Below are 26,917 nucleotides of genomic sequence, written 5' to 3'. Positions count from 1 at the left end.
ACAGTCCATCCTAAAGGAAACCAGTCCTGAATATTCTTTGGAAGGACTGATGCTGAAGCTGAAACTCCAATACTTTGGCCACCTGATGAGAAGAACTGACTCATTGGAAAAGAGCCTGATGCTGGGAAAGATTGAATGCAGGAGGAGAAGGGAACAACAGAGGACGGTGGTTGGATGGCATCACCGACTCAATGGACATGAGTTTGAGTAAACTCTGGGAGTTGGCGATGGACAGGGAGGCCTGGAGTGCTACAGTCCATGGGATCGCAAAGAGTCGGACACGACTGAGCAACTGAACTGAACTAGTGGGATAATTTGAAAGAAAAAGAAAAGAAGCTGAGGGACTTCCCTAGTGGTCCAGTGGCTAAGACTCCATACTCCCAATCCCAATACAGGGGGCCAGGTTTGATCCCCTGTCAGGGAACTAAGATCCCATATGTGGCAACTAAAGATCTCCAATGCTGAAACTAAGACCTGGCACAGCCAAATAAAAAAAGAAGCGAGGGGTGTAAACTGCCAGGGAAAGAGCCTGGGGCTAAAGGTGGGGCACCTGGGACCCACAGCTAAGGGTCAGGGGATGTTCTGCGGGTCAGCTGGGCTAGGGCGCTGACCTCGCCATGGAAGCAAGCCACTGAATCTCTCTAAACCTTATCCTGTGCTGGACACTGGGGATTCAGTGTTGAACCACATAGACGCATGGGTAGGGTCGGGAAGGCTAGGTAAATGGGACACGTGGGGAGAGTGGCTGTCCCCAGAGGAGCACAGGGCGCTAGGAAGACCACCCCAGATGGAGAGATGGGAGCAGAGGACCGAGAGGCTCAGGCGCTTGCACCTGCGTGCTGGGCACCGGAGGCAGGAGCATCGTGGCCACAGGTTCTGGACACTGTCAGCGATCAGGCACCAGAGAATGTTCCCGGCCGAGGGAAGGACATAGGTATGGCAAAAAAAGGGAGGGGAGCTGGGCGTGGACTGGGAGGAAGGTGGGGCGGTGGGGGGAGGAGGGGAGCCCTGCCCCAGCGTGCCCTCTGTCCCAGGCGCGCACCCTGCCGGGAAGCCTTGGGGCCGCAGCTGCTCTGGCCGCCCGGCCCAGAATAGCCTGCCTTCCGGGCAGGGCTGCCCGGGCCAGCGGCGCCAGCGCCCGAAATAGGGCTCGGCCGGGAGGTCCGCGGGCGGCGGGCGCGAGGGGCCGCCCCGCGTCTGGGAGCTGGTACCCGGGAGCGCGGCAGGGACTGGGGACCTGGGGCAGGGATCCCGGGCGCGAGGCCAGGTGTGGGGCGGCGGGGCGGGGCGCTGACCTCAGCCCGCGAGGAAGCCGGTCGGGGGCCGGCCGCGCTGATGGAAGGGCTGATGAATCCGCAGCTGGCGGCGAGATTGGGCGGGTGTGTGTCTGTGTCGGTACACTTCCCCTTTAAACGCAGCCGGCAGAGGCGCAGTTGCCAGGGGCACGCACGAGGTGGCTGGGATCGGGATCAAAGCATCCCCTGACAGCGGTACGGGTCCGAGTCCTGGCGCCCAGCCCCACGCCGGGACAGAGGAGTCGAGAGATCCCGCCGACTGGGGGAGGGGTGGCAGGGACCCACCTCCAGGGCCACCGCCATCCGAGCCCACGCCCTGCTCCGGCGGGGTCCCGGTCAGATGCAGTCCCAGACCAGGGGGTCCTAGGGAGGCTCTGTGCCCGCCCTGCCCACCGAGAGGCGCGCCTGGATGGGCGGCGGGGCAGCACAGGCTCCCGGCTGTTTGTTACCTTCCTTGGACCCTCAGGCTGAGCTGTTTAAAAGGGGGCTGACCTCACTTTTTGCCCGTGCAGCCTTCTCCCCTCACCACCCTCCACCCACCTGCTAGCCTCCTCAACCTCTCCCAGCCTCAGTTTCCTCATCTATTAACCAGCGATTAGTCATATCTACCCTACAGGGTGGCTGTGATTAAAATAGAATAATTATGTAATGTGTCCTGTGCTCTGTAGATAGGGTCCTGTTTCCCTCCTCCTCCCCCTTCCTTGCTTAATCAGGCCGGGGGCTATCCTGTCCCCCAGGCCTGGAGCTTCTTGGGTGAATCAACACCCTTGCCAGGGCTCTCCTCTCCCCCTCTCCTCTCAGGGTTACCTTGGAAGCCGCCTCCTACAAGAGGATGGCTTAACTTGCTGTCGGAACCTGCAGGAATCCCAGGCTGCGGTCCAAGAATATTAACAGGGGGCCCAGCCTGGCTGAAGTGAGTCAGTCGCTCCTTCTGAAACGTTAGTTGCTGCTTCAGCTGCCCTTTGCAGCTTGGACCGGTTGGTTGCCAGGACTGAGCGGCCCCTAGAAATCGCTGGGAACACCAGCATGTCCTGGGGGTGGGGTTAGGAGCCAGCCCAGGGTACCAGGTTGGGAAGGGGCTGGTGATCCCCCATTTGACTCCTCTCTGGGAAAACAACCAAGGCCCCAGGACCTGAGAGCCGTGGTACCCCATGTAAGGAAGGGCGGGCCTGGCTTACTGTAACTGCCTGGCTAAAAGCCTGATTGTCCTGTGGTTGGGCAGGCCAGCCAGAGAGGGGCCCTGGTGGGGTGAGGGCTCACGCAGTGTGAGAAGTGGAGACAGGAATTACTGCTTTCCCAGGGAGTGTTAGCAGGCCAGGTAGGTCTGCCAGGAGGGCGCCATTTCTCCCTTAAGCAGGTATGCCAGATTATTTGCAAGAAATAGTCTGTCTGGGCTCAGCCCCTTCCCAGGGGCAGCAGAGCAGCCAGTGTGGACCTGGGGCTCACTATGTTCACTCACTGGTCTATGACAACAACGCTGGGAAGCGGAGATGTATTATTACCTGTTACCATTGTAACAGGTAGGGAGCAGACTCAGAGACCTACCCTGGTCTCCTAACTTTGAGGAGGCAAACTGAAATGGGGAGACAACCCAGGCTCCTAATCCCCACTCGTCTGGCCTCCTGAGTGTGGGAACCAGTGTGGCCCAGAAAAGCAGAAGGATAGTGGGGGAGGAGGGCAGCTGACCGCCCAGGTGCCTGAGCCCCTCCCCCAGCGTGCTGTTTGCTCAGTACTCAGCTGACTTCCTGTCCCCGGAAGAGCACCTGCGGGTATGCTGGGGTAGGCGTCCCCTTCCTGTGGTTCAGGTAAGCACTGAAGCCCATGCCTTCTTGGCCTCCTCCCTTTCTCCTTTCCCAGGCTCTAGATTATCAGGCCTGGGGACCCCAGAAAGCCTCTCAGGACCAGAGGTTTGTCCAGAGTCTCCAATTGTAGGCGAGGGACTGAGGAGGCAGAGGGAAGGGGCTGCAAGGCCCTGGGTGAGGGCAGGACCTGAGAACTTCCCCTTCAGCTGTAACAGACCACCTGGAGCTTTCTTCTTCAGGCCTCCTCTCTGATAATGATAATGCTGCAGTGAGAAAGGTGCAGATGAAAGTCCCTTAACTTCATGTCCCTGGCTGTCTCTCTAACCTGGTTGTCTGATCCAGCAGGCACAGCTGAGGGATGGAGGCTGCTGTGCACCTGCACCACTTCACCATCAGATACCCAGGGCTTTGCAAAGAGCTCGCCGTTGGGCATCCCCTGGACTTTTCCCTAGGTGACATTGCCAAGGAACGGTGTGGCACTGGCCAGATCTCCTACGCCCAGCTCTGAGGCTTCACCTTCCTTCTGTCTCTTGCCCCTGGAAGCTCAGAATAAGCTTTCTAGAGGATGCTCTTTCTTGTGTGTAGGGTCATTTGAGGTTGCTAATACTGAAGCCCTTCACCAGAGAAATGTAGGAAATATCCCTGCAGCTAAATGAGGCAATGTCTGAGGAGGACCAGGCCATGCCAAGCAGGCTACAGACGCATCTCCCTCCTCCCCAAGAGGACTGCCCTTGGCCGTGCAGACTGCCTCTCAGCCCTGCCCTTGGCCAGGCCATCTGCTGGGTACATCCCCGGGCACCTTTTCAGCCTGTTCTTTGTTCAAGGTGTCTTGGATGGAACATAAAAGGGCCTTCCTCTTGTTCCTCCTCCCAAGAGCAAAGAAGGACACATTGGTCAGGCTCTCTTCCCAGAAGAGGCAAGGAAAGAAAAAAATAAAATGTTCTTAGTTTTAGATCTTGCAGGACCAGTCAGCAGTACCGGGTTGAACAGAATCCTCCAAATTCGTGTCCATCTAGAGTCTTGCATGTGACCTTGTTTGGAAAGAGGGTCTTTGCAGATGTCTTTAGTTAAGATGAGGTCATCCTGGATTTGTTTGGGCTCTAATCCAATGACTGGACACAAGGAGACGGAGATGTGCCTGGAAGATGGCCATTTGAAGACAGGCGGAAACTGGAGTGATACATCTACAAGCCGGAGAATGCTGAGGCTTGCTGGTGATCACCAAGCGCTGGGGAGAGGATCCTCCCCTAGAGACTTAAGAGGGCACACGGCCCTGCTGACATCTATTTTTTTTTTTAATATTTATTCATTTATTTTTGGCTGTGCTGGGTCTTCCTTGCTGAGCAGGGGCTACACTCTAGTTGCAGTGTGCGGGCTTCTCCTTGCAGTGCCTTCTCTCGTGGAGCAGAGGCCAGGGGCTTCAGTAATTGCGGCTGGAGGCTCAAGAGTGAGCGCAGGCTCAGTAGTTTTGGTGCACAGGGTTTGTTACTTTGTTACTCGGTGGCACATGGGATCTTCCTGGACCAGGAGCAAACTGGTGACCCCTGCATTGCAAGACGGATTCTTAACCACTGGAGCACCAGGGAAGCCCCCTGCTGACGTCTTGATTTGGGACTTCTGTCCTCCAAGACTGAGAAAATCCGTTTCTGTTGTTTTAAACCCCCTAGTTTGTGGACCTTTGGTACAGCAGCCCCAGGAAACTCGTATGAGCACCAAATGTCAGACTGAGGGCAGTTGTGGAAAACAAGAAGGAAATCCACCAGGCACGGAAAGCAAAAGCTTGGAAGAGACCAAGGAGGAGACAGGAAGGAACGCTTCCTAAGCACCCTCCTCCCACCCGGACAGGAAACTGCGGCCAAGGCTTGTCGGTCTCCACTGTTCTCATAGCAAGAGGGTGGGGAGTTTGATGGGGGTGACTGTGGGAGGTCATTTTGAATCTTGCTGGTCCCAGGGAACCTTTGCTAATAGTACTAACCCTGTGACATGATCTTGTCTCCACCTCACGACAACCCATGAATCAGGTTTTGTTGAGATGCCCATGTATAGATTAAGAACCAAGGCAAGGGCTTCTCTGGTGGCTCAGTGGTAAAGAATCTGCCTACCAATGCAGGAAATGGCACCCACTCCAGTATGCTTGCCTGGAAAATCCCCATGGACAGAGGAGGCTGGAAGGCTACAGTCCATGGGGTCACAAAGATTTAGACACGACTGAGGGACTGAGCACACATCAATGCCGGAGATACAGGTTGGCTTCCCTGATCCGGGATGACCCCACACGCCCTGGAGCAGCTAAGCCCCTGAGCCACAACTATTGAGCATGTGCCCTAGAGCCCGGGAGCCGCAGCAGCTGAGCCCGTGTGCCCTGAGCACCCTGGAGCCCATGCTGTGCGACAGGAGAAGCTGCCGCAATAAGAAGTCTATGCACTGCAACTGGAGAGCAGCCCCCGCAGCAACACAACTACAGAGAAGCTCACACAGCTATGAAGACCCAGCACAGCCATAAATAGATAAATAATTTTAAAAAAGAACCAAGGCAAGACCATTACTAGGTCATGGAGCTACCCACATGACCTGGAGGTACCCGCTCCAGGTCATTTGCCAGGAAGCAGTGATCTGAGACATGTACCCACCTGACTTTCCTGCCCTACAGCCGGCGCCCTCCTCTCTGCCAGTCCAGGGCTCCTGTGCCCGTGTGCAAGCCTCAGTGAGGCTGGCAGACACTGGCCATGGGCAGGGATGTGCAGCCCGAATGCTTGGGTTTGGATCCAGCTCTGCTCCTGGGTAGCTGTGTGACCTTAGGCATGTCACATTACATCTTTGTCCTGTAGTTCCCTCCACTATAAATATGGGGACAGTAATAGTACCTAACTCAGGGCGTTGCTGGAGAATTAAATGTGTTCTTACCTATCACAGGCTTAGAAGAGTGCTTGGCGCATCAGAAGCAGGCCTTGAAAGTATGTGAGATCTATAAAACACACAGGGGTGGGCTCTTTCCCTGCAGAGACGGGGCCAAGAAGACAGCTATGGGTTGGTGAACCCGTCTTTATTCTTACTCCACAGGCCAGGTGGAGAACCACAGTCGACAGCATTCTCCTGCAGTCCTTGTCTGTTTCCCACTGAACCCTCCGGAAACCTGCAAGGAGGGCCCCTGAGACCAGGGAGCGGAACCCTGAGCAGGCTGACTCATTTGCTTAAATCGTGCCTCTGAGGCCTAGAAAACCTGTGATCCTTGTTCAGGCCCCCTTTCTCTTCCCCGAGAAAAGATCAGACCCCTGCCATCACCTTGCCGCTGGATCCTGGTCAGTCATCTCCGGATTTGCTGTGTTGCTCATGGTGGGAAGCTAGACTGGGGTGATTCACCATCATGCATCATCCCGCGGAAAGCTCATGTACAGTGCACAGTGGAGGAATGGTACTGGGTGTCGAGTTTACAGACAGAGCTCAGAACGTGCGGAGCAGCTTGTGCGCGAAGCAACGTGTCTACCCCGGGCACGTGCAGCAAGTCCTCCAGGCACCTCTGGCCATTGCTCCATCTTTCTCTCAGGGGCCTGCAGCCTCTACTGGGAATCTGGCCCCTATAGATTCTTCCTCTCCAGATGTCTCTCATACCAATGACGGAGTCCAGCCTGATGGTACCAGGGTCTTGTATCTTCTGCTGTGGTTGAGGCCCCTCCCTTCCCCCACTCAGGACGGACCAGCTCAGTCCTTATCCTGGTGTGGGTACAAGGTCTCTTGTTGCAGCAGGGCCCCTTGGCTGACCTTCGCAGCTCCTCTAAGGCTGGAGAGGCCTGGCAGGATGCCTGCGGGAGGGCTGGGCTGCTCTCCTGGGCTCCTCCCCTCCACTCCAGGGCTTTGGCCAGAGCCTGGTCAGGGTCCTTGCTGGAGTTCCCAGGCAACCCCTGGAGTGATGGTCTGAGAAGTCCAGTGGGGAAGCCCCAGTGTGGAGGACAGATTCCACAGCCACGGGCTGTCCCCACCCTCTCATCAGGCAATGCGGGTTGGTCTCTGAATAGCTTCTGCGTGGCCTTCCCTCCAGAGCCCCTTGCCTACTTTCACCAGGTGCCAAGGGACAGTGAAAAGAGCAGTGAGTGGCCAGAGGACCAGGCTCCAAAGCCAGCCAGCCTGTCTCCCTCCCAAACTGGTTCCTTTCCCTCCAGCCTCCTCTTCATAGACTTCTATAACAGAAAGAGGTATAGAGGTCATCTCATCCCTTCCCTGGGTTCCAGAGGAATAGTTTAGAGCGATACTGAGGTTCTCTGAGGCTTCACACAAACCTCTGCACATTGGGTTGGCCAGAGGTCTCAGTAGTGTTTCCTTGGCAATTCTACGCCCATTGGGAATACCAGCCCTGAATATATGAGGCTCCCAGCCATTGGGAGATGGGAAGATCCTAAGGCCTCAGTGGATGGAATGGTAGCCGCAGGACTGCCCTCCAGGGCTGACTAGTCTCTGATGAGAGGCCAGGTGTGGATCCAGAAGCCATTTGGGTCCCCTGGGGAGCCTTCACAGTAGCTGCTAAGTGGACATCCTGGTTGGGGGGGCTCTCACATGCACATACGGGTAATGGTGGAAAGGGCAGGTGGTCAGTCTGCTCCTGGGACTTCTTCCCTGGTGGTCCGGTGGTTAAGAATCCATCTTGGAATATGGGGGACACCACTTCCATCCCTGGTCAGAGAACTAAGATCTCACATGCTGCGGGGCAACACAGTCCGTGAGCCACCAGAAGACTCAGTGCAACTAAATAACAAGTCTGCTCCTTCCATTGATCATCTGTATGACTTGTGTGTTCGTGTTAAGTCGTTTTAGTGTCCGACTCTTAGTGACCTGATGGACTGCAGCACACCAGGCTCCTCTGTCCACGGGATTCTCCAGGCAAGAATACTGGAGTGCGTTGCCATGCCCTCTTTCAGGGAATCTTCCCGACCCAGGAATCGAACCTGGGTTTCTTATGTCTCCTGCATTGGCAGGCAGGTTCTTTACCACTGAGCCACCTGGGAAGCCCCTGTGTGACTTGAGGCAAGCCTAAATCCCCTGACACCTTAGTTTGCTTATCCAGAAAATGCAATATATTTCATCTGGGCTGCCTCAGGTAGGAGTAAGATAACATATTAAGATGTCTTGAAAGAAACAAAATGCAACATATTCAAAATAAAACATGCCTCTTTGCTTCCCAAAATAAAAGTTGTTAATGATTGAAATATTTTAACAACTCCAGAAACCCCTTTGTGTAAAGAAGTTTCTTCTTTTGTACAGTCAAGCATTTGGGGTCAAGCATTTGGTGGGCTTCCACTAGGCACCGTGACCCCCTCTTATTAGATTTTGTGAAGATCCAGTTCCTGGTACAGAGTAGGCAATCAATAAATTATTGCTGAAGGAATGAATGAGTGAGTTCTTCCTTCAAAGAGTTCATGGTCCAATTTGGAAGAAACTGGCAGCCACGAAAGAGGCAGAATTCGAGGAGGGGGAAGGGCTGTCTGGGCTGGTGGGATGACCCCCGTTTGAACCAAGCTCACAGGTGGGAAGCCTATGGTGGGCAGGTGAGGAGACCACCTTGATGGGAGGCAGTTAAGTCTCCCTGGGTGGGGGAATTGAAAACAACGAGTTTTCCTCGAGAATGAGAGAGTGACTATACTGGAACCGGCTTAGAGGAAAGCACCCCGGGAAGCAGTGTGCATCCTATGGGGAAGGACTGTGTGTGTCATGTGATGATGAAAGCAGCGTTTCTAGAAGATGAGCCTGGCCTGGATGTGCCTGATGGGGACACACCAAACTTCTTGAAGTTCCCCAAAGTCTTCCTTTCCCTTTTTTGGCCATTTCCCTGTTTTGATCACTAGGATGCCAGGCTGTCCCACGCCTGCTGAGAGAACACCTGCTCCTTCTCATCACCACCGGAGTCATTTCTTCTGGGAAGCACTGTGGGTCATTTCCTCCCAGAGGCCCTCAGCTGCACCCTGTACACCATTTCATTTTTATACCTATTCCTTTTTAGGATACTTCTTGGTTTTCACGTCTGGTTCCCCTTTCAGACTATATGTATGCTTCTTGAAGTCTGAATGCTCCCTGTTGGCAGTGGTCTCTCCAGCATTGGCCCCGGTGCCCAGAACAGGGTTCCCACCTTCGTTGACATCACCTGGAGGCACCGGGCAGGTAAGCATCAGGTGCTAATGTACCCTAAAGCTCATAACCACTACAGTCCCCATCGTACAATGCCATGGGACCCCACCTACAAAGATCATATCCTGAACAGCACCCCCTGTGGTTGTGCACACACAGGCCTCCTGGAGGACCGGTCCTCATGGATTTTATGTTTCTTGTCTATAACCTTCATCATCCTGTACATTATGGACACCACATAGTGCTTTCTGTATGGAAAGATTTAAGACTTGGGGGAGGGGAGGTGAAAGAGAGGAAACACATTTTCTTGTGTAATGTAAATACCGAACTCGCCTTCTGTGTGTTTCTTCTTTGAAGGCTAGGTTTTCCACCTTTCTCTAAGGCTGGGCCTAATTATTACTACGAACAGCAGCTGTGATGTTATTAATGAGGAAGGCATGCAGTTTTAGCACTCAAGAGTCCTGGCTTCTCTTCAGATGAGAGCTGGGGGCCTCTGTTCTCTTTGCAACGCAGCCTTCCAGGCCACTGCTGTTGCTTAAGGCTGTGCTGCAATCCGGAGCACTCAGGAGTGGGAAGTCCAGAGTTCTCCCCACTTCTGGGAACAGCCCCCCACCCCTCTCCCCGCGCCAGCTTCCACAGGCAGCCCTCATGACAGTGGGTCAGGCTAACCCAGGGTTTCACAAATGTCTGGCCTGTTCCCAGCACAGCACAGCTGGGAGGGCTCAGCACTGGGGAGAAGGCGCAACGTGCTCCTCCCCCCCAACCCGCCACCATCCTCGGCCTGAGGCCCAGGGGCTGGAGCCCAGCAGAGGCTGCACTTGTCGGCACTTGCCTCCTCACAAGCGGGTGGTGAACCTGGGCCTCCCCTCCCTGCTGATTTCCCAGCTCCGGCTTAGTCAAGGTTCCAGGAGGAAATCCCCTGTCCCAGGAAATGAGGAGGACCGAGGCTTGTCTTCCCCGAAGGCAGCAAGTGGTCTCAGAGTCACCTGAGGTGATGTTGAGTATTGAGCTTGCTGACTCTCCTTGGAGCTTCTGATTCAGAAAAGCTGGGCTTGGAGTCCGGGAATCAGCAATTTCATCCACTCCCTGGGGGAAGTCTGCAGGTGGTTCTTCGGCTTTTTGAGCCTTGGGAAGGGGGGCAGGCCTGGGTGGTGAAAAGGGTTGAGGCAAAAGAGCCCTGGATTCTCAGGTAGGACCTCCAACTCTAATGATCCCCACCACCCTGAAAGAACTGTCCTTGTAATCCAAGCCTCAGTTTCTCCATGACTGACATGATTGTGTGACCCGAGGGAAGGGTGATCAAATGTCCTGGACACTCAGGGCTACTAACCCAGGACAAGCTGGTCACCGTGCTCAAGGATAGACAGGATTGTGGATGTCTGAGGTACTGGAAATGAGGCTTAAAGATGAGTCTTGGGGCGCAGATAGCAGTCTATTCATTTTATTTACATTTTAACTGGTGTCTGTCACTCCCACGAAATCTCTGGAGAGCAGGAGCTGGGCTTTGTGTTGTTCACGCTCAATCCTATTAACTCACAGGATGTGCTAATAGGTACTTGCTGAGTGAATGAATGAATGAGTGAGTGAGTGACTGACAGGCAGGGGCTGTGAGCCTGTTTTGGGGAGGTGGAGGCGTTGCCGGCCTGGAGGGGGAATCTCGGCTCCCCCGGGAAAACTTGATCCACTCACAGCGTCCTGAGCAGCCTCCCCTGGGAGGGGTCAGTGACCACCCACCCCCCCCCCGCCAGTGACGAAGGACTTCCTCCCTCTTTCTCTCCCTCCCTCCCCCCAGGAGCCCCGGGCTCGCCGGTCCATCCTTCTCTCCCTCTCCCGACCCCCCACCCCAGGGAGGTGCGCCTGGCAGCCTCCCGGCCGAATTTCCTGGCACTCGTTTGAGAATAAACAGCACTCTGCGCCTGCAATTCCGTTGCTATAGTGACCGCTCCGCCGGCGGCGGGGGGCGTGGCGGGGGCGTGGCGGGGCGTGGTCTGTCTGCGCGCACGCTCCTCAGGGCGGCGGCGGCGGCGGCAGCGGCGGAGGCGTGGGCCCGGGAGGTGCCACCCGCCCGGCTCCGCGCGGACATTCTTCGCATAGCTCCGTCAGGGCTCCTGCAGTGTCCGGGAAGTGATTCTTCCTGGCAGAGGCCATCCTCCAGAGCGACGCGCTCGCCTGCCTGCCCGCCCGCCCGGCGGCCGCCGGCATGGGAGGGGGCGGGATGCCGCGCAGGAAGGTGCGCCCGGGACCGGGCTCATTCCACCTCGGTCTCGGTCTTGCCGGTCAGCCCCTGTGCAAGTGGTTCCCCTCCCCGCAGACTTCTGTCTCTGCTTCGACTCCCTCTGTGGCTGTCTGACTCTGCCCCGCTCTGTCTCTCTCGCTCTCCCTCTGCCTGGTACCGCGGCGTACCCCGTCTCGAACATCCTTACTCGTTCCTTAGACTAGGACACACGTGGCCGCTTATTTCCCGTCTCCAGCTCCCCGGTCTTTGGCCTCCTTCATTCCCTCCTCTAGAGCAGGCATTAGAGTTCCCGTTCCCGGCTCTTAATTCATCGGGTGGACTGCACCAAAACAGCACCAACGGAGAGTGGATAAGGGCCTCTCGGGGTGAATTCCTACAGCGCCTGAAGCAGGGTGATTGGACTCAGGGCCTGCGGAAGAGCATCTCCAGCCTTTGTTTTGGCCAAGTACCCCCAGCTAAGCTTAACCTCTGGAGGCGTTAACCTGCTTAACCTGCTCAAGCCGCTGAGAATTGTCCCCCTTCCCTGTGGGACTCTTCTTAGCAAATCTTGGGAGCAGGCATACCCCTCCACTGGCGGCCAGGACAGAGGGTCCCCGCCACGAAGTTCTTTGGAGGAGGGATGCCTGCCTCTGAAAGGATTTAGAAGTACAGATTTCTGCAACAGGGGTTGGGGTGAGGAGGGAAAAACAGAGAAAAGCGCTGGTGAGCAGAGCTAGCTGGGAGTTTCTTGTCCTGGTATTGCCAATAGCTAGCTTGCTGTGTGAACTCCAGTAAGTTGCTTTCCTTCTTCGGGACTCTGTTTGACTTGTCTGTCAAATTAGAAGAGTGGTCCAGTCTGTGGTCTTTAAATGGAGAGACCTATGGGAAGAAGGGTGGGGTGGGCAGCGAGGGAAAGGAGTCAGGTGTCTTCTGAGTTCAACCTCCAAGGGATGAGAGAACCACTTCCCTACCAGGCCCTTTGAGTGGAGTGAGTTGCTCAGTCGTGTCTGGCTCTTTGAGAGCCCATGGACTGTAGCCCACCAGGCTCCTCTGTCTGTGGAATTCTCCAGGCAAGAATATTGGAATGGGTAGCCATTCCCTTCTCCAGGGGATCTTCTTGACCTGGGGATCGAACCCTCGTCTCCAGCGTTGCAGGCAGATTCTTTACCGTCTGAGCCACAGGGAAGCCCCTTTAGTGCCCTGTGAATACTGGACACTCTGGCTGTACACCTGCCTTCTGGGTGGAGGATGGGGATGGGGGTTTGATACATTCTGGGTTCCAAGGTTCCACAGAGGCAGTCGTGCCAGCACATGGTGGCAGACTGGCAGGCCTTGGGGTGGGGAAGAGCCTGCCAGAAGCTTCCCAAGCTCTCCTCCTCCTGGGAGGCACTGGGGAGCCAAGCCCCACTGGGTCCCCTCACCTGACCTGGAGCTCTGGGAAGGTGACCTTGCCTGGGTCTGCATTCCCAGTTCTAGAGGTGGTAGTCTGTCTGGCGTGGTCCCTACGTGCTCTGTCCACTCAGTGATCTCACACCTGGTCTGGCCCTTTGTCACTTTAGGTTATTTTCCCCCAAAAGTCCAGGAAATGGGAAAGAAAAACGATTTTGTTTATTTACTCTCAGTTGCCTTTTGGACACTGATTCCTGGAGCAGCTTATCGGGGGCCAGGAAGAGGGCTTTGGCATTTGTTTAGGCACCGAGGCAGATGAGGGAATGGGCCCCTGACTTGTTGGGGGAACACTCATCTCTCCATCTGTTAGGTTTGGGGGCTTGGGGGAGGAAGAAGCGTGGAAGGGAAGTGTCTCAGAACAGGCATTTTTAGTTTGTGTTTTCGCAGAACCCTAGTGCTGAGTATGCATGTTGGGGAGGAGGTTACCAAACTCTTGGCTTTGCAGGGGGGACCCACCTAGGGGCAACCCTGGGCATAGACTTCATGCTTACTTAGGGAGGCAGAGCATTCTTGCGCTTTGGGAAAATCAAAGCCTCCTGGGTTCCTAACCTGTGTCTTTCCCACATTCCCAAGTGGTGTGTCCTTGGGCAGGTTGCTTAACCTCCATGAACCTAAGAGGCTGCCCCCAGGCTCAGCCAACAAATATTTACTGAGCACCAGTTCTAGGCATCAGAAGCGACCAGTCCAAGTCCCCGCTCCCAGGAAACACGCAGTTGGGTCTGCGAATGTGGGGTAGTAACACCTGCCTGGTGGGGGTGGCAAGGAAGGTGAACCCAGGTGGTGTCTGAGTGCCCCAGGGGTGGGAGTGGCTGAAAACAGGTGAATAGATGGCTGCTCTTATTGGGAGGCGGGTGGCCCCATCCACTGGTCAGGCTGGGGTTCCTACCCATGGGAGGGCCCCACTGTGTGCAGGGTTTGCATCGGGACCGCCCCTCCCCCCAGCTCCTGGGGACCTGGCTGAGGTCACGGGTCACTGCCAGGACCCCATAGTCTGGGCTTTCTCGTAACACCTCTCTGCCAAGGAGCCCAGTGCCTCTAATAGCTTGGAGCCTCTAAAAGCTTTGACCACAGCTCCGTTTATACTCCTTGCAAGCCCTTTGAAGCGCTTCCTTCGAACTTGCTTTGCATATTCTGGTCAGATCTGAATCAGACTAGCAGGAATTACCCCTCCCGGGTACAGTCTAGGTGGCTGCCTTCGGTTGTCAGTGACGTGAAGCCTGAGTTTGATTCCATCACGAGAAGCACCAGGGCAGTGAGGGGGTAGGGCCGCCACCCTCTGATGTAGCGTGTGGGTGTGGGTGAAAGAGAAAGCAAGTCCAGAGGGGCGGTGGGGGGTGGGAGAAAGGCTCCAGTCAGGTTTTTCATTAAAAAATAGTGCTCTTTATTATAAATTACTGAAATGTTTCTTTTTTGAATATAAATATAAATATGTGCAAAGTTTGATTTGGATTGTTATTTTTGTTGAGTTCTTCAAGCATCTCCTATCAGCCTTGAAGGCCTGGGTAGGGGGAGGGGAGAGGACTGGAGGTGGAATCTTTATAAAAGACAGAGTGATTGAGGCAGATTGTAAACATTATTAAAAAACAAAAACAAAATCCAAACAAAATAACAAGGAAAAAAAAAAACCACCCCAACACACAGCTGACCCATCCAGCCCAATACCTGACACAGAAAACTTGTGTGTGTTTGGTTTTCCCCAAAAAAAGAACAGTTCCAGGTAATTCCATCGCTGCTACATTCCTCTGAGTTTTCACTGATCAGTGCTATTGCAGAGCGGGAGCAGCTGGGTGGCAGAGCCTCTTGATGACTTCCTGCCAGTGCCAGTCCCCCAAAGTGAGGAGGGAGGGCTGTCTGTGCAGGGGCTGGGGGCTGGAGGACCCAGTGGCTCTGCCTCGGACCAGAGCCCAGGTCCCACTGGTGGCCAGTATCCACTGGGCTGGCTGGCATTCTTCCTGGGCTCAGCTGGAAAGCAGGTGGATCTCTGCCCCCTCCCCACCAATCCATCTCCGACCTCCACCACCAAATGGTGAGTGGCCGCTGGGCGCCCCTCTGAGAATCCTTCGGCCTCTGCTGGGGTTGGCTGAGTGTGTGGCTTCTTGTGTGCCAGTCCCTATCCATGGGACAGGGAGCATTTAAGGCAAATCTCCTAGCCAGATCTAGTCAGGAGGCACAAAGTAGAATGCCCTATCGTCTCTGTCTGGGGTCAAAGGTGGCTCATCTCCTCCAGCCCCACCCCCCCTCCCCAGGTGCTGAAAGGTAGAGCAGGGGTGGGCTCAGAACTACTGACCAGCCCATCCATTCCGCGCCCCCAATGCCACTCCCCCCTTAAAACGGGAGAAGGGCCCTGGGCTCCTGGGCACTAGACGGACTCTAGGACCTGTGTTTCTGGTGGCCATCTGAGGGGCAGGAAGAGGGGGAACAGAAAGGTCCCCTTCAGGTCACCCTTCTCCCCAGAGCCAGAGGTGGAGCAGGCAGCCGCCCCTCCTGACCTGAGCCGAGCAGTGGGAGTGACCGTTTTCTTGGCCAGCCTGCAGCCCTGGGCCCCGGAGGCACCCTCTCTCTCTCTCTCTCTCTCCCCTCCACCCTTTTCCAGGCTCTCAACCCGCTGAGGTTTAAAGCTCTGTTTTAAACCAAATCAAAGAACAAACAAGTTCCGTTGGAAAGTTCAAAGATTCCCGGCAGTTCTCACAGTTCAACACGCCCCGCGGTGTCCCCCGTTTGGAAGCGCAGCGGGGTGGAGGAGGCGGGAGCGGACAGAGCATCCACTGCGGTCCTAGCTGTGGTCCCCCTGGGCCAGCTGGCTCCTCCGGAGACGCTGGAGTCGGGGAGGTGCGCTCCGGTGGCTCTCCGTCTCCCCTCAAACACATTCCAGGTGCCGCTGGCCCTGTTCTGCGGGGGGAGGACCGGCGGGAGGGGGCTCCCCGCGCCCTGGCTCACCCGGGAGCTGCAGGACTCGCGCGGCTGGATTCTTGTGCTTGTGCCATGTGCCACGGAGGAGAGGGGACCCGGGCCCCCTCGCCCAACTCCTGCCCCCTTTGCTCCCTAAAGCGGGGCATCGTACTGGTCCAGGAACTCCCGAATGGGCCCAGGCAGCTGGGTGACTTTCTCGTAGGAGTCCAGGTGGCCGTTGACGGTCTTCCGACAGAGATGTTGGAGAGTGGCCACGTTGGAGGAGAGGGGCCGGCTCAACACCAGAGGGATCTTCTCGCCCCCCGAGTAGATGTAATAGGCTCTCCTGGGGGGGTTCCCGGAGAGCGGCTGGGCCGGTGGCTGCTCGGGCACCTCGGAGGAGGGCGAGGAGGAGGGTTCAGCGGGGGGCTGGGAGAACGAGGGGGCGCCGGCGGCGGGCATGTAGTGATGCACCAGCTTGAGCACGCAGTCGAAGCGGGGCACGGGCTGCGTGCTCCGGGGGTCGCTCTGGAGAGAGAAGCTGCCCCCCTCGCACTGGATGCGCAGGTTCTTGGTCCCCGACTGGGTCTTGACGCTGAGGGTGAAAAAGTGGCGCTGGTCCGAGCTGTCGCGGATGAGGAAGGTGCCCGCGGGCTCGGCGCTCAGCAGCAAGTTCGCTTCGCCGCCCGTCACGGTGCTCCAGTAAAAGCCGCTCTCCTGCAGCTTGCGCACTGCGTTCACCACCAGCTGGTACTCGCTCTTGGAGCTGAAGGTCTTGAGGCGCAGGCTGGTGTCCAGGGGGCGGCTCATCCCGGCGGCGGGAAACTTGCTGTGGGTGACCATGGCGCACGGAGCCAGCGTGGATCTGCGCGGCGGCGGCGGCTGCAGCTGTTCGGCGGCCTCCGCACAGCGGCCGCTACCGCATCCCGGGGGGCTGCGGGGAAGAAGGCGCGCGCCGCGTGAGTGCCCGGAACCCTCCAGCGCGCCCGACCCGCCCCGGCTCCCCTGCCTCTGCCGAGCGGCCGGGACACCAGCTGCCCCGGAGGCGCTCACCTGGGCCCCCGTTCCGACCCAGACGCCCCACGGAGCCCGCCCAGCCCCCGCCTCCAGGCAGCCCTTTCCCCAGCGCGCACTGGTAAGGTGCCGAGTGGGAAACTCGGGCGCGGAAGTTGGGTCTCCAGGAGCGTGGCCGGGGTGGGGAGTGGGAGAAGGGCCCCCGGGACGCTCTGGGCGCCGCTCAGTCCGGTGGCCCCGGGGGGGCAGGGACGGAGAAAGAAATTCGAGGCATGGGGTGGGGGGTTGGGGGCGGGTAGGGAGGGGACCCGAGAAGCCGAAAGGCCCCAGCCTGGGTATTCCGGGAACCTGGGATCTCCGGCTTCCATCTGCTCTGCCCCCTATCTCGTCCCCTCCCTGCCGGGAATGACCCGGGAAGGGGAGGGGAAACCGGGAAAAGCTCCCAGGACTAGCGAACCCTCCAACCCCCCCGCTCCACGCCGCGCCCCTCCTTCCTACCTGGTCCCAAACCGAAGTCTTTGGCTTCGGGGCTGCGCCTCCTACGGTCCCCAAGGCACGGCGGCCAGCGGTGGGTGGCCCGCGCTGCGCCCAGATGTTGGCAGCCGCGAAGTCCACAAAGGGGCCTCGCGCGCGCGTCCCTCGGGCTTCGCCGGGGCGCCCGCCCTGCCCCCTGCGCGCCGCCGGGCCGGCCGGGCGGTGGGGGGTGAGGGGGCGCGAGGCGAGGGGCCGCGACCGGAGCTGGGCCGGGCGGGCTGCGTGCGGGGCCGGAGTGGCGGCGGCGACGGCGGCGGCGCGGGGAGTGTGAGTCGGAGCCGCCGCGGAGGCCGCGCTCGCGGGTATATACACGGCCCCAGCGCCCCGCCCCCCCGATTCCTGGAACTGCTCGGCCGGCCTTCTTGTAATGTTTAGTCACTACTCGCAGCAATGAAAGGCTGCGCGCCGAGCGGAGGGAGGGGCCGCGGGCGGCCGAGGGCGGGCCGCGAGCGGGGCCGGGGACCCGCAGAGACGCGCGCAGAGACAAAGCGCGATGCGAGGCGGCCCGGGCGGCCCGGCGGGCGCGGCGCCAGCCCCGGCGGCGCGTTCCTGGCAGCGGCCCCTCCCCCGCGCGCGCTCCGCCCCCAACTTCTCATTCACACTTTCCCCCTCCCTTCTAAGAAGGCCAGTTTCTGGCAGAGGCGGGGGCGCTGCTCCCGGAGCCCGGGCAGTTCCAGGAGGCCGAGCGGGAGAGGCTCCTGGCTTCCCCCTCTTCCCTTTTCTCGGACCTCGCGGGGAGACCCCACGCAACCCACCCACCCACCTACCTCGCCCCCACCCGCGCCCGCCCGGGGTTCCGATCGCGGCCCCAGGAGGCCCGTGCCCGCCTCTGGGGAACTGGGGACACCCCACCCCCACTCCCAAAGCCGGGCCTCGAAACTAGTACCGGACCTGGAAGCCTGGGGGCGGAAGAAAGCGCGAGCGTCACCCGTGGGCCTGTCCCAGAGATGAAGCCGGGAGTCCTAAGCGTGGAAGGAACGCCGCCTGCGTGGCAGCTGTCCGGTTTCAGTCCATCGGCCCCCTGCTAGGTCCTCTGTCAACATGGGTGCCGCCTCCCACCGCTCCAAAGACACAAACGCAAGCAACAATCTCTGTGGCCCTTCTGAGTCTCCAAACCTGCCAGGTGCCCTTAAGCAGCGGGACCGGCCCGAGGGCGAGCGATGGCCCCACCCCGCGCCCCGCGTCCGCTAGAGGGCGCCCTGGGGTCTGCGAGATGGAGTGGAGTTCTGTGCTGCACTCCACAAGCCCTGAAACGCGAAACGCAGGGGCGGTGGGGGTGCTGGCTCAAGAGCTGGGGCTGGGGGAGCTTGTCGGGGGCGGGGGACCCAGGGAGAACTCACATCGCAGTCTGGAATTAGACCTGGGAATAAAAAAATCCAGCAGAGGAGAATTTACGGAAAGCAGTTTCCAGTTCAGCCCACTTTCAGATACCCCAGGCCTACCGCCTAGAATCTCCACCCCCCGGCCCCCTGCCCCGCCAGTGTGGGGGTCCGATCTCCCCCCGGGGTTGAGAAGAGGAGGCCCTTGAGGTGAACAACGGATTTGTTCTTGGCGTGGATGTGGGTGGTTTGGGTTAACCAGGGCCAGCTTTATGAAGGATGAAAGTTTTCTGCACCCCAAACAGGCAGTGGGGTGCTGGGGACACCTGAGAACCAGCTTAGGAGGCGCTTAGATTGTCATCTCTCAGAACGCAGGGGCTGACAGTTTTGACCCTGCCCTCTTTCCGGACTCCCAGCCTCTGAAGATAAGGAAAGGAAGGGGGAGAGAAAACACCGGAGACCTGGCTCCTCGGCGTCTCTGGGAGCTGATAGGCACCTCTCCGTGCCTTCGATTTGCCAGTCTCCTCTGTGCTTTCACCTCTCTCCCCACAGATGTCAGAGGAGTAAATGAGTTGTGGGCAGGACACCCAGCCTCTCTGGAAATTGGCTTTGCCATCTGTAAAGCAGGAATAATAATCTTTTCCCATCAGAGATCTGAGATTTAAAAGATAAGAAAAGATTCTGCACATCAAAATGTGCTAGAAATGGAAGTAATTCAGTCCAACTCTCCCTTCGGATTCTAGGAGAGGAGTCATTAGGAGGAAGTCTTCTTGTTACTTCTGCAGAGGGGGGAATTGATTTATTCAACACATTTCACAAATATTGGACTCTGTGTACCAGACATTGTACTGGGCATTGAAATATAATGACGAAGAAGACCTGGTCTTTGCCCTCCAGATTTGCAGGCTAATGAAATGGATTCTCCTTCTCTGTAGACTCAGGCATTCATTCTTTTTCTCATCCATTGATTAGGAGGCTGCACCATGACTATCCACTTCTGTGCTGAGCCCCGTGGAGGACAGGGAAGGCTCACAAGGAATAGCCCTTGAGTTAATGGATGAGAGAGTGCTTTGTAAATTATAAGGCTCTGACACAAGTCAGGTTCATTCATTCATTCCACAAACCCTCACTGAGTGCCTGCTTTTGCCAGGCACCGGGCAAAGTGCTGGGAACACGGTCATGCTGGGTGAATCCTGCAGGGATGCGGATGAGGTGAGGGGACATGGGACCCCCACGTGATGGGTGTCATATGAAAGGAGTGGTTGTCATTACAATCAATCCTATGAGACTCTGATAATTCATTCTTGGGGGGAGAGGGGATTAGAAGTGGGGATGGGAGAGACAAGCAGGAATAAACAGCCCCTGAGCTTGGGATTCCCAGTCTGCTTAGAGAGACACAAAGCTCTGCAACAGGTGAGTCCTAATGTCAACAGCGTGGTACCCCAGTGAGCCTGGGGCCTGCCGAGGGCCAGTGGCAAAGGGTATGTGACTGGCGGGGGCGGGGGGGCACAGAGTGGGTCCAAGAGTACAGAGATGATGGAAAGAACAGAGCCGGGGCAGGGCCACCGTGCATCCTGCGCGAGGGGGCAGGGCTCCCTGAGTGCTGACTCAGGAAACTGAACTGCTGTTCTGGCTCCACCACCCAGTAGCTGTATGACTTTGAGCCACTGACTTCCCCAGCTGTGCCTCTGTTTCCTTATTTGTAAAATAGGCTGAAAATAGTACCTACTTCATCGCGTGATTGTGAGGACTGAGGCAGTGCATGCAACCTGCTAGAATAGTGCCTTGCACGTAGTGAATGCTCGACAAATGTCAGCTGTAATTATTTGGAAAGCATTGAGGAGTCTTTGAGGAGAGGGAGGAGGGGAAGGCTGAGCTGCCGCACCTTGGGCTACTAGGGGAAGGATGCGGCTATACATGGCTTGATGTTTTGGAGAGCTATGTATCTCCTATATGATACATTCCAAAAAGCTGTTTGTCTTCAAACAGTTCAGCCAGTCACCCACTTTCCCTTTGGCTTTCTAGTATCTCCAGGGGCTTCCTGTTGCCTTTCTGTGCATGCTAAGATGCTTCAGTCATATCTGACTCTTTGCAACCCCCTGGACTGTGCAGCCTGCCAGGCTCCTCTGTCCAAGGGATTCTCCAGGCAAGAATACTGGAGCAGGGCAGACCTAAGGCCATTTCCTTCTCCTGGGGATCTTCCCGACCCGGGAATCGAACCAGCATCTCTTACGTCTCCTGCGTTGGCAGGCAGGTTTTTTCACCACCTGGGAAGCTCTCCCGTTGCCTTTGGGATCGTGCAAACACCTCCCAGTGAGTGTATGTCTAGGCTCTCCGCCTCCACGTCATCTTCATCAGCTACCTCTGCCCCACTGACACTTCACGCCCCAGCTACCTGGAGCTCTAGGCGGTGTCCGAAACATTCTCCAGGCCTGGGTCTTTGCATGTTTGCTTCCCTCTGGGTGGGACTACCTTCTACATCTTGGCTGATTTCTACTTTTCCTTTAAGGTTTGGCAGAGACTCAGTCTAAACTTTCAGGGTAGCTCCTTCTATGCTGACCAACATGCTCTCCTTCTCCACTGATAACCTAGAGGAAAGGAACTGTCGTTGATTTTTTTTTTTTTTTCTTTTTAAACCTAGCCAACTGATCCATAGAAAGTGCTCAGTGGATCTTTAAATAAGGGATTGTGTTGTCTTTTATTTTCCATCATTTTTAGATACCACCAACTGCTTTCTTCTAGAGTATCTTTTGTTTTTTTCCTGAAGGGCTATGGAGTGGCTGTTTAGATGGGAAGAAGGGTATAGAAGCCCCTGTGTGGCTGGTGAAGACTGTTAGGCCTGCTAATCATAAGAAAAAGGGAGTGAAGACTCTAACTTTGCTGGAAATGTCAAGGAGGAGACACCAGTCGGATACTGGGCACATTCCCAGGGACCTTCTTCCAGGCAAGAGAGATGCCCAGAGCAGGGCAGACCTAAGGCAGTTTCCCTGTCTGCTGGGGACTCCAGGGGAGAGAAACGTTGTCCAAGTCTCGCCGCTCTGTCCCTCCCTGCCGTTTTCCTGGCTAAGGGATTTAGGAGCCTCCTGCCTTTTCAGAATCTCTCCCTTTGCAGCATTTCTTATGAAGTCAGAATCCCATTTCCAGGCAAAGGTGCTTGGTCATAAAGATAATAAAGAGATTCATTTGTGATGGAGGGGAAGTACACAGCGGTTTCAGCTGCCCATGGGGCTTCACTTACTCATGGTGTGTGACAGACAATGAGCTCTTGCCCAAGCCTCCTAGATCGGAATGCTGGCGCCCGTCGGGGGGTCGAAGGAAGCTCTGGCCGCCTTGGTGAACACAAGGTCCCACACTTGCGCACATGGTCTCCGTGTGCTCCGGAGGCCAGCCTGGGGGCCGGCACCCACTTTGCCATTGTTCTGCCTGGTGGCTTTGCAGCCGGATGGGTTAGGAGACTGGCCTCAGACCACAGAATTGCTCAATGCCAAGCCCAAGGCCTCCCTCTGTCTCAAGACTGGTGGGCTTTCCACAGCACCAGGAGCACCCTGGGTTCAACTGTCCAGTGGCCTGATTTGACTTATGCGTGTTGATTGTGCTTCTCTTGTGTGACAGTTGGCGAGGTCTGGGGACACAATGGGGGCTTCCCTGGTGGCTCAGATGGTAAAAAAAAAAAAATCTGCCTGCAATGTAGCAGAACCAGATTGGATCCCTGGGTCTGGCAGATCCCCTGGAGAAGGAAATGGCAATCACTCCAGTATTCTTGCCTGGAGAATCCCATGGACAGAGGAGCCCAGCAAAATGGTGAGGAAAAGACTCTGGTTCCTTCCTTTTGGAGCTTCTAGTCTTGGGCTGATGGTTACTGCAGATATGCAGGAGGCAATGAAGCCTCTCCCTTCCTGCTCCCCTTTCTCTTGGACAGTTTGGAGAAAATGCGTGTGTGTGTGTGTGTGTGTGTGTGTTTGGGGGTGGGGTGTCTCACCTGATCTCTTGGAAGCCCTGCCCCTCACTGCCTCAGTGAGGCTCTCCCAGGGCTGGGCTTCCTTGGGCATCTTAGCCCCTCTTAGCTGAAGCCCCTGCCCACCAGGGCTGATGGTGGAGCCAGCCTTGCTGGTGCCCAGGGTGATGGCAGAGATGACCTTTCCCGTGCAGTTGGAAAGGTCCAAGGGTTGTGTAGCAGGTTGACCCCGACCTCTCTCTCTTTCCGGCTTCAGACAATGCCAAGGGACAGGCTGGGGAGGCCTGGACAATGGTCTGCAGCCGGAATCGCCATTCCAGTTTGCAGGCCTTTGTTTCTGCTGGGAGGGGCCCGAGAGCTAATGAAAAGGTTTGTGGCTCAGATGTCTATGAACAGTGGAGGAGTTCTTTCAAGCCTGACATTCCAGGCCCAGCTGGCCTCTGGCATTTCCCAGAAAAAGTGCCGAGGGAGGGGAAAGAAAACACTTCACCCACCCACCCACCCACTTACCCACCCTGCCTGCTGAGATTCCTTCTCCCTCTGGCACTTGGGCTGGGCCAGAGCTCAGACCCCCTGCCCTGGGCGGGGGGCGGAGGTGGGGGTGTTGGGGGGGTGGCCCAGTCCTCCGCCCAGACTCTGGAGGGGGAGCCTGGAGAGTACAGGGGTGGGTGGGGGGCATCTGGGAGGGGAGAGGGGTTTCTTCCAAGGCTCCAGTTGGAATCGCCATCTGTTCCAAGTTCAGAGTTGGAGGTAGAGGAGGAGGGGACTTGGCTTCCAGCCAGCTATCGCCCCTGACCCTAAACCAAACCAGCCCTGCTGTGTCCTGGGTTGGGATGGTAAGAGGCTCTGTTCGCTCTGAAGCGGCCGCTGTGCCTGCGGCCCGTGCCCTTTCCTGTGCTCGGGAACAGACACCAGAGCAGCGGGCAGTTCTGGGAAGCGAGGCTGTGGTGAACCATCTGGGCTGTAATGCAAATGAGGCCTGGCCTGGTGCCTGGAGCTGAAGTGGCAGTGCCCCGGAGGGAGAGCCAGCAGGGGGGTGAGGACAAGGCAGGCTCCTGGGCCCCAGAAGCCCTTGGAGAGCCGGGATGGGTGGGGACCTGGTGGACGCCGTGGGCTGGCTTGCCCCACGATACCCAGATGGGCTGGTTGCCAGAGCAAGGCAGTAGGGGAGCTCCTGAGCTGACCCGGGCCCCTGGGTCAGATGCTCACAGCATCTGAACTGACCTCCCCGGGGTGGGTCTGCGCTCAGGCTCCCTGCAGGGACGGGGTCGCCAGGAAAACTTCCCGAGTCTCCTATCCAGGTGGTGACTTCCACCTAGGAAGGTCCCCAGCTCCAATGTGAATCACACATTGGCATGCACTGATTCCGGGGCAAGTTCAAAGGGATGTGATGTACCCTCTCTCCGGCTGAAACCAGCCAGGAGGGCAGAGAAGTGACTCAGAAGGACTGGGAGGTGGGAATCTCCAGGGGTGAGATTCCAAGGGGTGACCCTGGGGCTGGCTCTCCCATGACCTTCCTTTCCAGCTCTCCCCTCGCCCCTGCTGCACTCACCTGAGTGGAGTTCCGAGTGTCTACACCCGAGCCCATGAAGATTTCATAAGACCCCTATAATTGTAAACAAAATTGCTGATGGCAGTTCAGATTTCTGGGGTAATTGGACCTATCTAGAACCACTTCTTGCTCTTGCAAGACTTGTTTTACAAAACCATTCATTCATTTCTTTTCTTTTTCGGGGGAGGGACCAGACCACGCGGCATGTGGGATATTAGTTAGGATAGAACCCAAACCCCCCTGCACTGGAAGTGAGGGGACTTAACCACTAGACTCCCAGGGAAGTCCCTCATTCATTCATCTTCTTTTTTAAAATTATTTTAAAAAATAATTTTATTTATTTTTGGCTGTGCCGGGTTCTTTGTTGCTGCGTGAGCTGTCTAGTTGCAGTACTCGGGCTTCTCATTGCAGTGGCTTCTCTTACTGCGAAGCATGGGCTCTAGGGCGCTGGGGCTTCAGTAGCTTCAGCATGCGACTCCCAGGCTCCAGAGCACAGACTCAGTCATTGTGGTGCATGGGGCTTAGTTGCTCTGCAGCATGTGGGATCTTCCCAGATCAGGGATGGAACCTGTGTCTCCTGCACTGGCAAGCAGATTCTTTACCACTGAGCCACCAGGGAAGGCCTCATGCATTTCTTTAAGAGTACCTACTACGCATTTTTGAGTACCTACTATGTATTGGAGATTGGTCTGGGAGCCTGGAATTTATCAGTCTGGGCCCTCAAGGAGCTTAGATTCTTTCCAGAAGAAAAAGGTTCTCCTACAATCGATGTCATGATTAATTAATTGCAACTGTGTTAAGTACTCGGCGAAGTCTCGGGGGCTATGTGAGCATACTATGGGGACCCCCAGTCTGTGGGTGAGGGGGACAACTGGGGGGAATCCCTGAGGAAGGGGCACGTGCAGATGGGAAGCTGAGGTCTGGAGAGGTCTCCTCCCCATGTCTCCCAGCTCGCAGGTGCTAGGAGCAAGCGGAGCTTTGGGACAGACACATCACCAGCTCCAGGGCGCCCAGGCTCTGCCACTGAGCATCTTCCCACTGTCCACTTCTGTCTCCCTTCGCACTCTCCCCACTGCCCACCAGGGACAGAAGTCTTAGCTCAGCTTCTGAGCTCAACCTGAGACACCTCCAAGCAGAGAAGATGGTCTATTCTACTCCATTCTACGGGAGAAGAATCAGGCGCATCCTCTGACTTCTGGAACTTTGTAAACCTCAAAGATGTTTCATGAACAGGCAGCACGGCTGTTTGCACAGCCGCAGTCCAACATCTGCAACATACAGATGAACTGCTGTGGCCTGCTACAATTACCCTTCCTCCTGCGTAACTGGGGCATTTTATATATTTCCAAAGATGCATGCAAAGTGATGAGTTACACACTGAATGTAGCTCAGAATTTAAAACTTTTGAAAGGGAAAATGTTAGTCGCTCAGTCATGTTTGACTCTTTGTGACTGCATGGACTGTAGCCTGCCAGGCTCCTCTGTCCATGGGATTCTCCAGGCAAGAATACTGGAGTGGGTTGCCATTTTCTCCTCCAGGGGATCTTCCCTATGCAGGGATCAAATCTGGCTGTCCCGTGTCACTGGCAGATTCTTTACCATCTGAGCCAGAGGCAACATTTAAAAATCTGGAAATTTCACATTTGCGTTTGACTTGAGGGTTTTCTTTGGACCGATCTGGCAGGTCTAGGTGGACCCTCTAGTTGGGACCAGAGCTCTCCAGCTCTGCATAGCTCACCTCCCAGGATGACTGCCCTCCCCACACTCCTCTCCCTGCCAAGAGCTACAGGCACGGAGGTGGCACCTCCACCTGGCCTGTGTCCTCCCACCTCTCTAGGCTAAGGGCCGAGAAGGGCGATTGACTTCAGGGGATTTCCTTTGAGCGTCTTTCCTAAATTCCAGGAGGCTGAATATAAATCAAGCCTGGGCCTGGGCGTCTGAAGCCTCATCTCTCACCTGCTGGAGCCTGGTCTGACTTCGTCTCATCTCAACAAGAAGACTTGTCCTGCTGGAGACTCTGCTGCCAGCCCTGGAGCTCACCTAGCCTCTTGTACCATGCGGACTGAGCAGGGAGAAGCAGGGAAGGTGGGGTTCCTCCAGGGAGCCCCCCAGCAGCTCACCTCCACCACCCAAGTGGGGCCCGGGGATCCTGGGATTCCCTGGGACGTAACTGGCCACCGGCCACTGTGTTTCCCCACGGGCTGGGCTGCTGGATCACGAGGAGGCCTCCAGCTCCTGGTTGGGGTGGCGCTGGCTGCCTGCCACACCACAAAAGGCTGAGATTCCCCTGAAGCTGAGAGCTGCATTTATCTCTCACCGGGACAGAGAAACAAACCGGCATGCTTTGCCCAGGAGGCATTTCCAGAAATTTGGGTTCTGGCTTCTTGTTGATGAAATGCCAGATTATCCTGGCCCTCTTTGTGGTGAGAGAGAGCCATTGAGCAACAGGTGTTTTGTTTTGCAGATGACAAGATCTTCGACACTGAAAAGTTTAAATGATAGATGCAAGAATCTTGACCACATCCCCACCCCGGTCAGCAAGGTTGATGGTTTGAACTCAGTGGCTTGGACAATTTGTCCCTCACCACCCGCAATTCCAACCGACTCAGACCCTAGGTGCCAGAAGACCTCTTCTCTTAGGGCCCTACAGGCCCTGTGGAGCCTCTGCCAGGTCCATGGCTACAATACAGGGAAAAGCTGTTTTCTGAAGCAGACATTGGGATACTATGGTGCAGAGCTGGCAGTATGCTTTTGTAAATAAAGTTTTATTGAAAATACAA

The 26,917-nt window shown here is 56.5% G+C and overlaps 1 protein-coding gene and 1 long non-coding RNA gene across 2 annotated transcripts; one reads left to right on the top strand and one right to left on the bottom strand.

Annotated features, from left to right (window-relative positions):
- Positions 1-14,232: 14,232 nt before the first annotated feature.
- Positions 14,233-17,535, bottom strand: SOCS3 (suppressor of cytokine signaling 3). Its single transcript, XM_027518344.1, has 2 exons — positions 17,277-17,535; positions 14,233-16,698 (listed from the first exon to the last, which is right to left on the bottom strand). Exon 2 carries the CDS (start codon positions 16,605-16,607, stop codon positions 15,918-15,920), a length of 690 nt encoding a protein of 229 aa, XP_027374145.1. The 5' UTR covers positions 16,608-16,698; positions 17,277-17,535; the 3' UTR covers positions 14,233-15,917.
- Positions 17,536-22,391: 4,856 nt separating this feature from the next.
- On the top strand, positions 22,392-26,917 carry LOC113877826. The gene is made up of 2 exons (XR_003506837.1): positions 22,392-22,432; positions 26,040-26,917. It is a non-coding gene; the product is annotated as an uncharacterized LOC113877826 (long non-coding RNA).

This window comes from Bos indicus x Bos taurus, chromosome 19 (genome assembly GCF_003369695.1).
Source record: "Bos indicus x Bos taurus breed Angus x Brahman F1 hybrid chromosome 19, Bos_hybrid_MaternalHap_v2.0, whole genome shotgun sequence".
Taxonomy (NCBI): Eukaryota; Metazoa; Chordata; class Mammalia; order Artiodactyla; family Bovidae; genus Bos; species Bos indicus x Bos taurus.
Note: the sequence above shows the minus strand (reverse complement) of the source record. Positions and strands in the feature narration are given on the sequence as shown.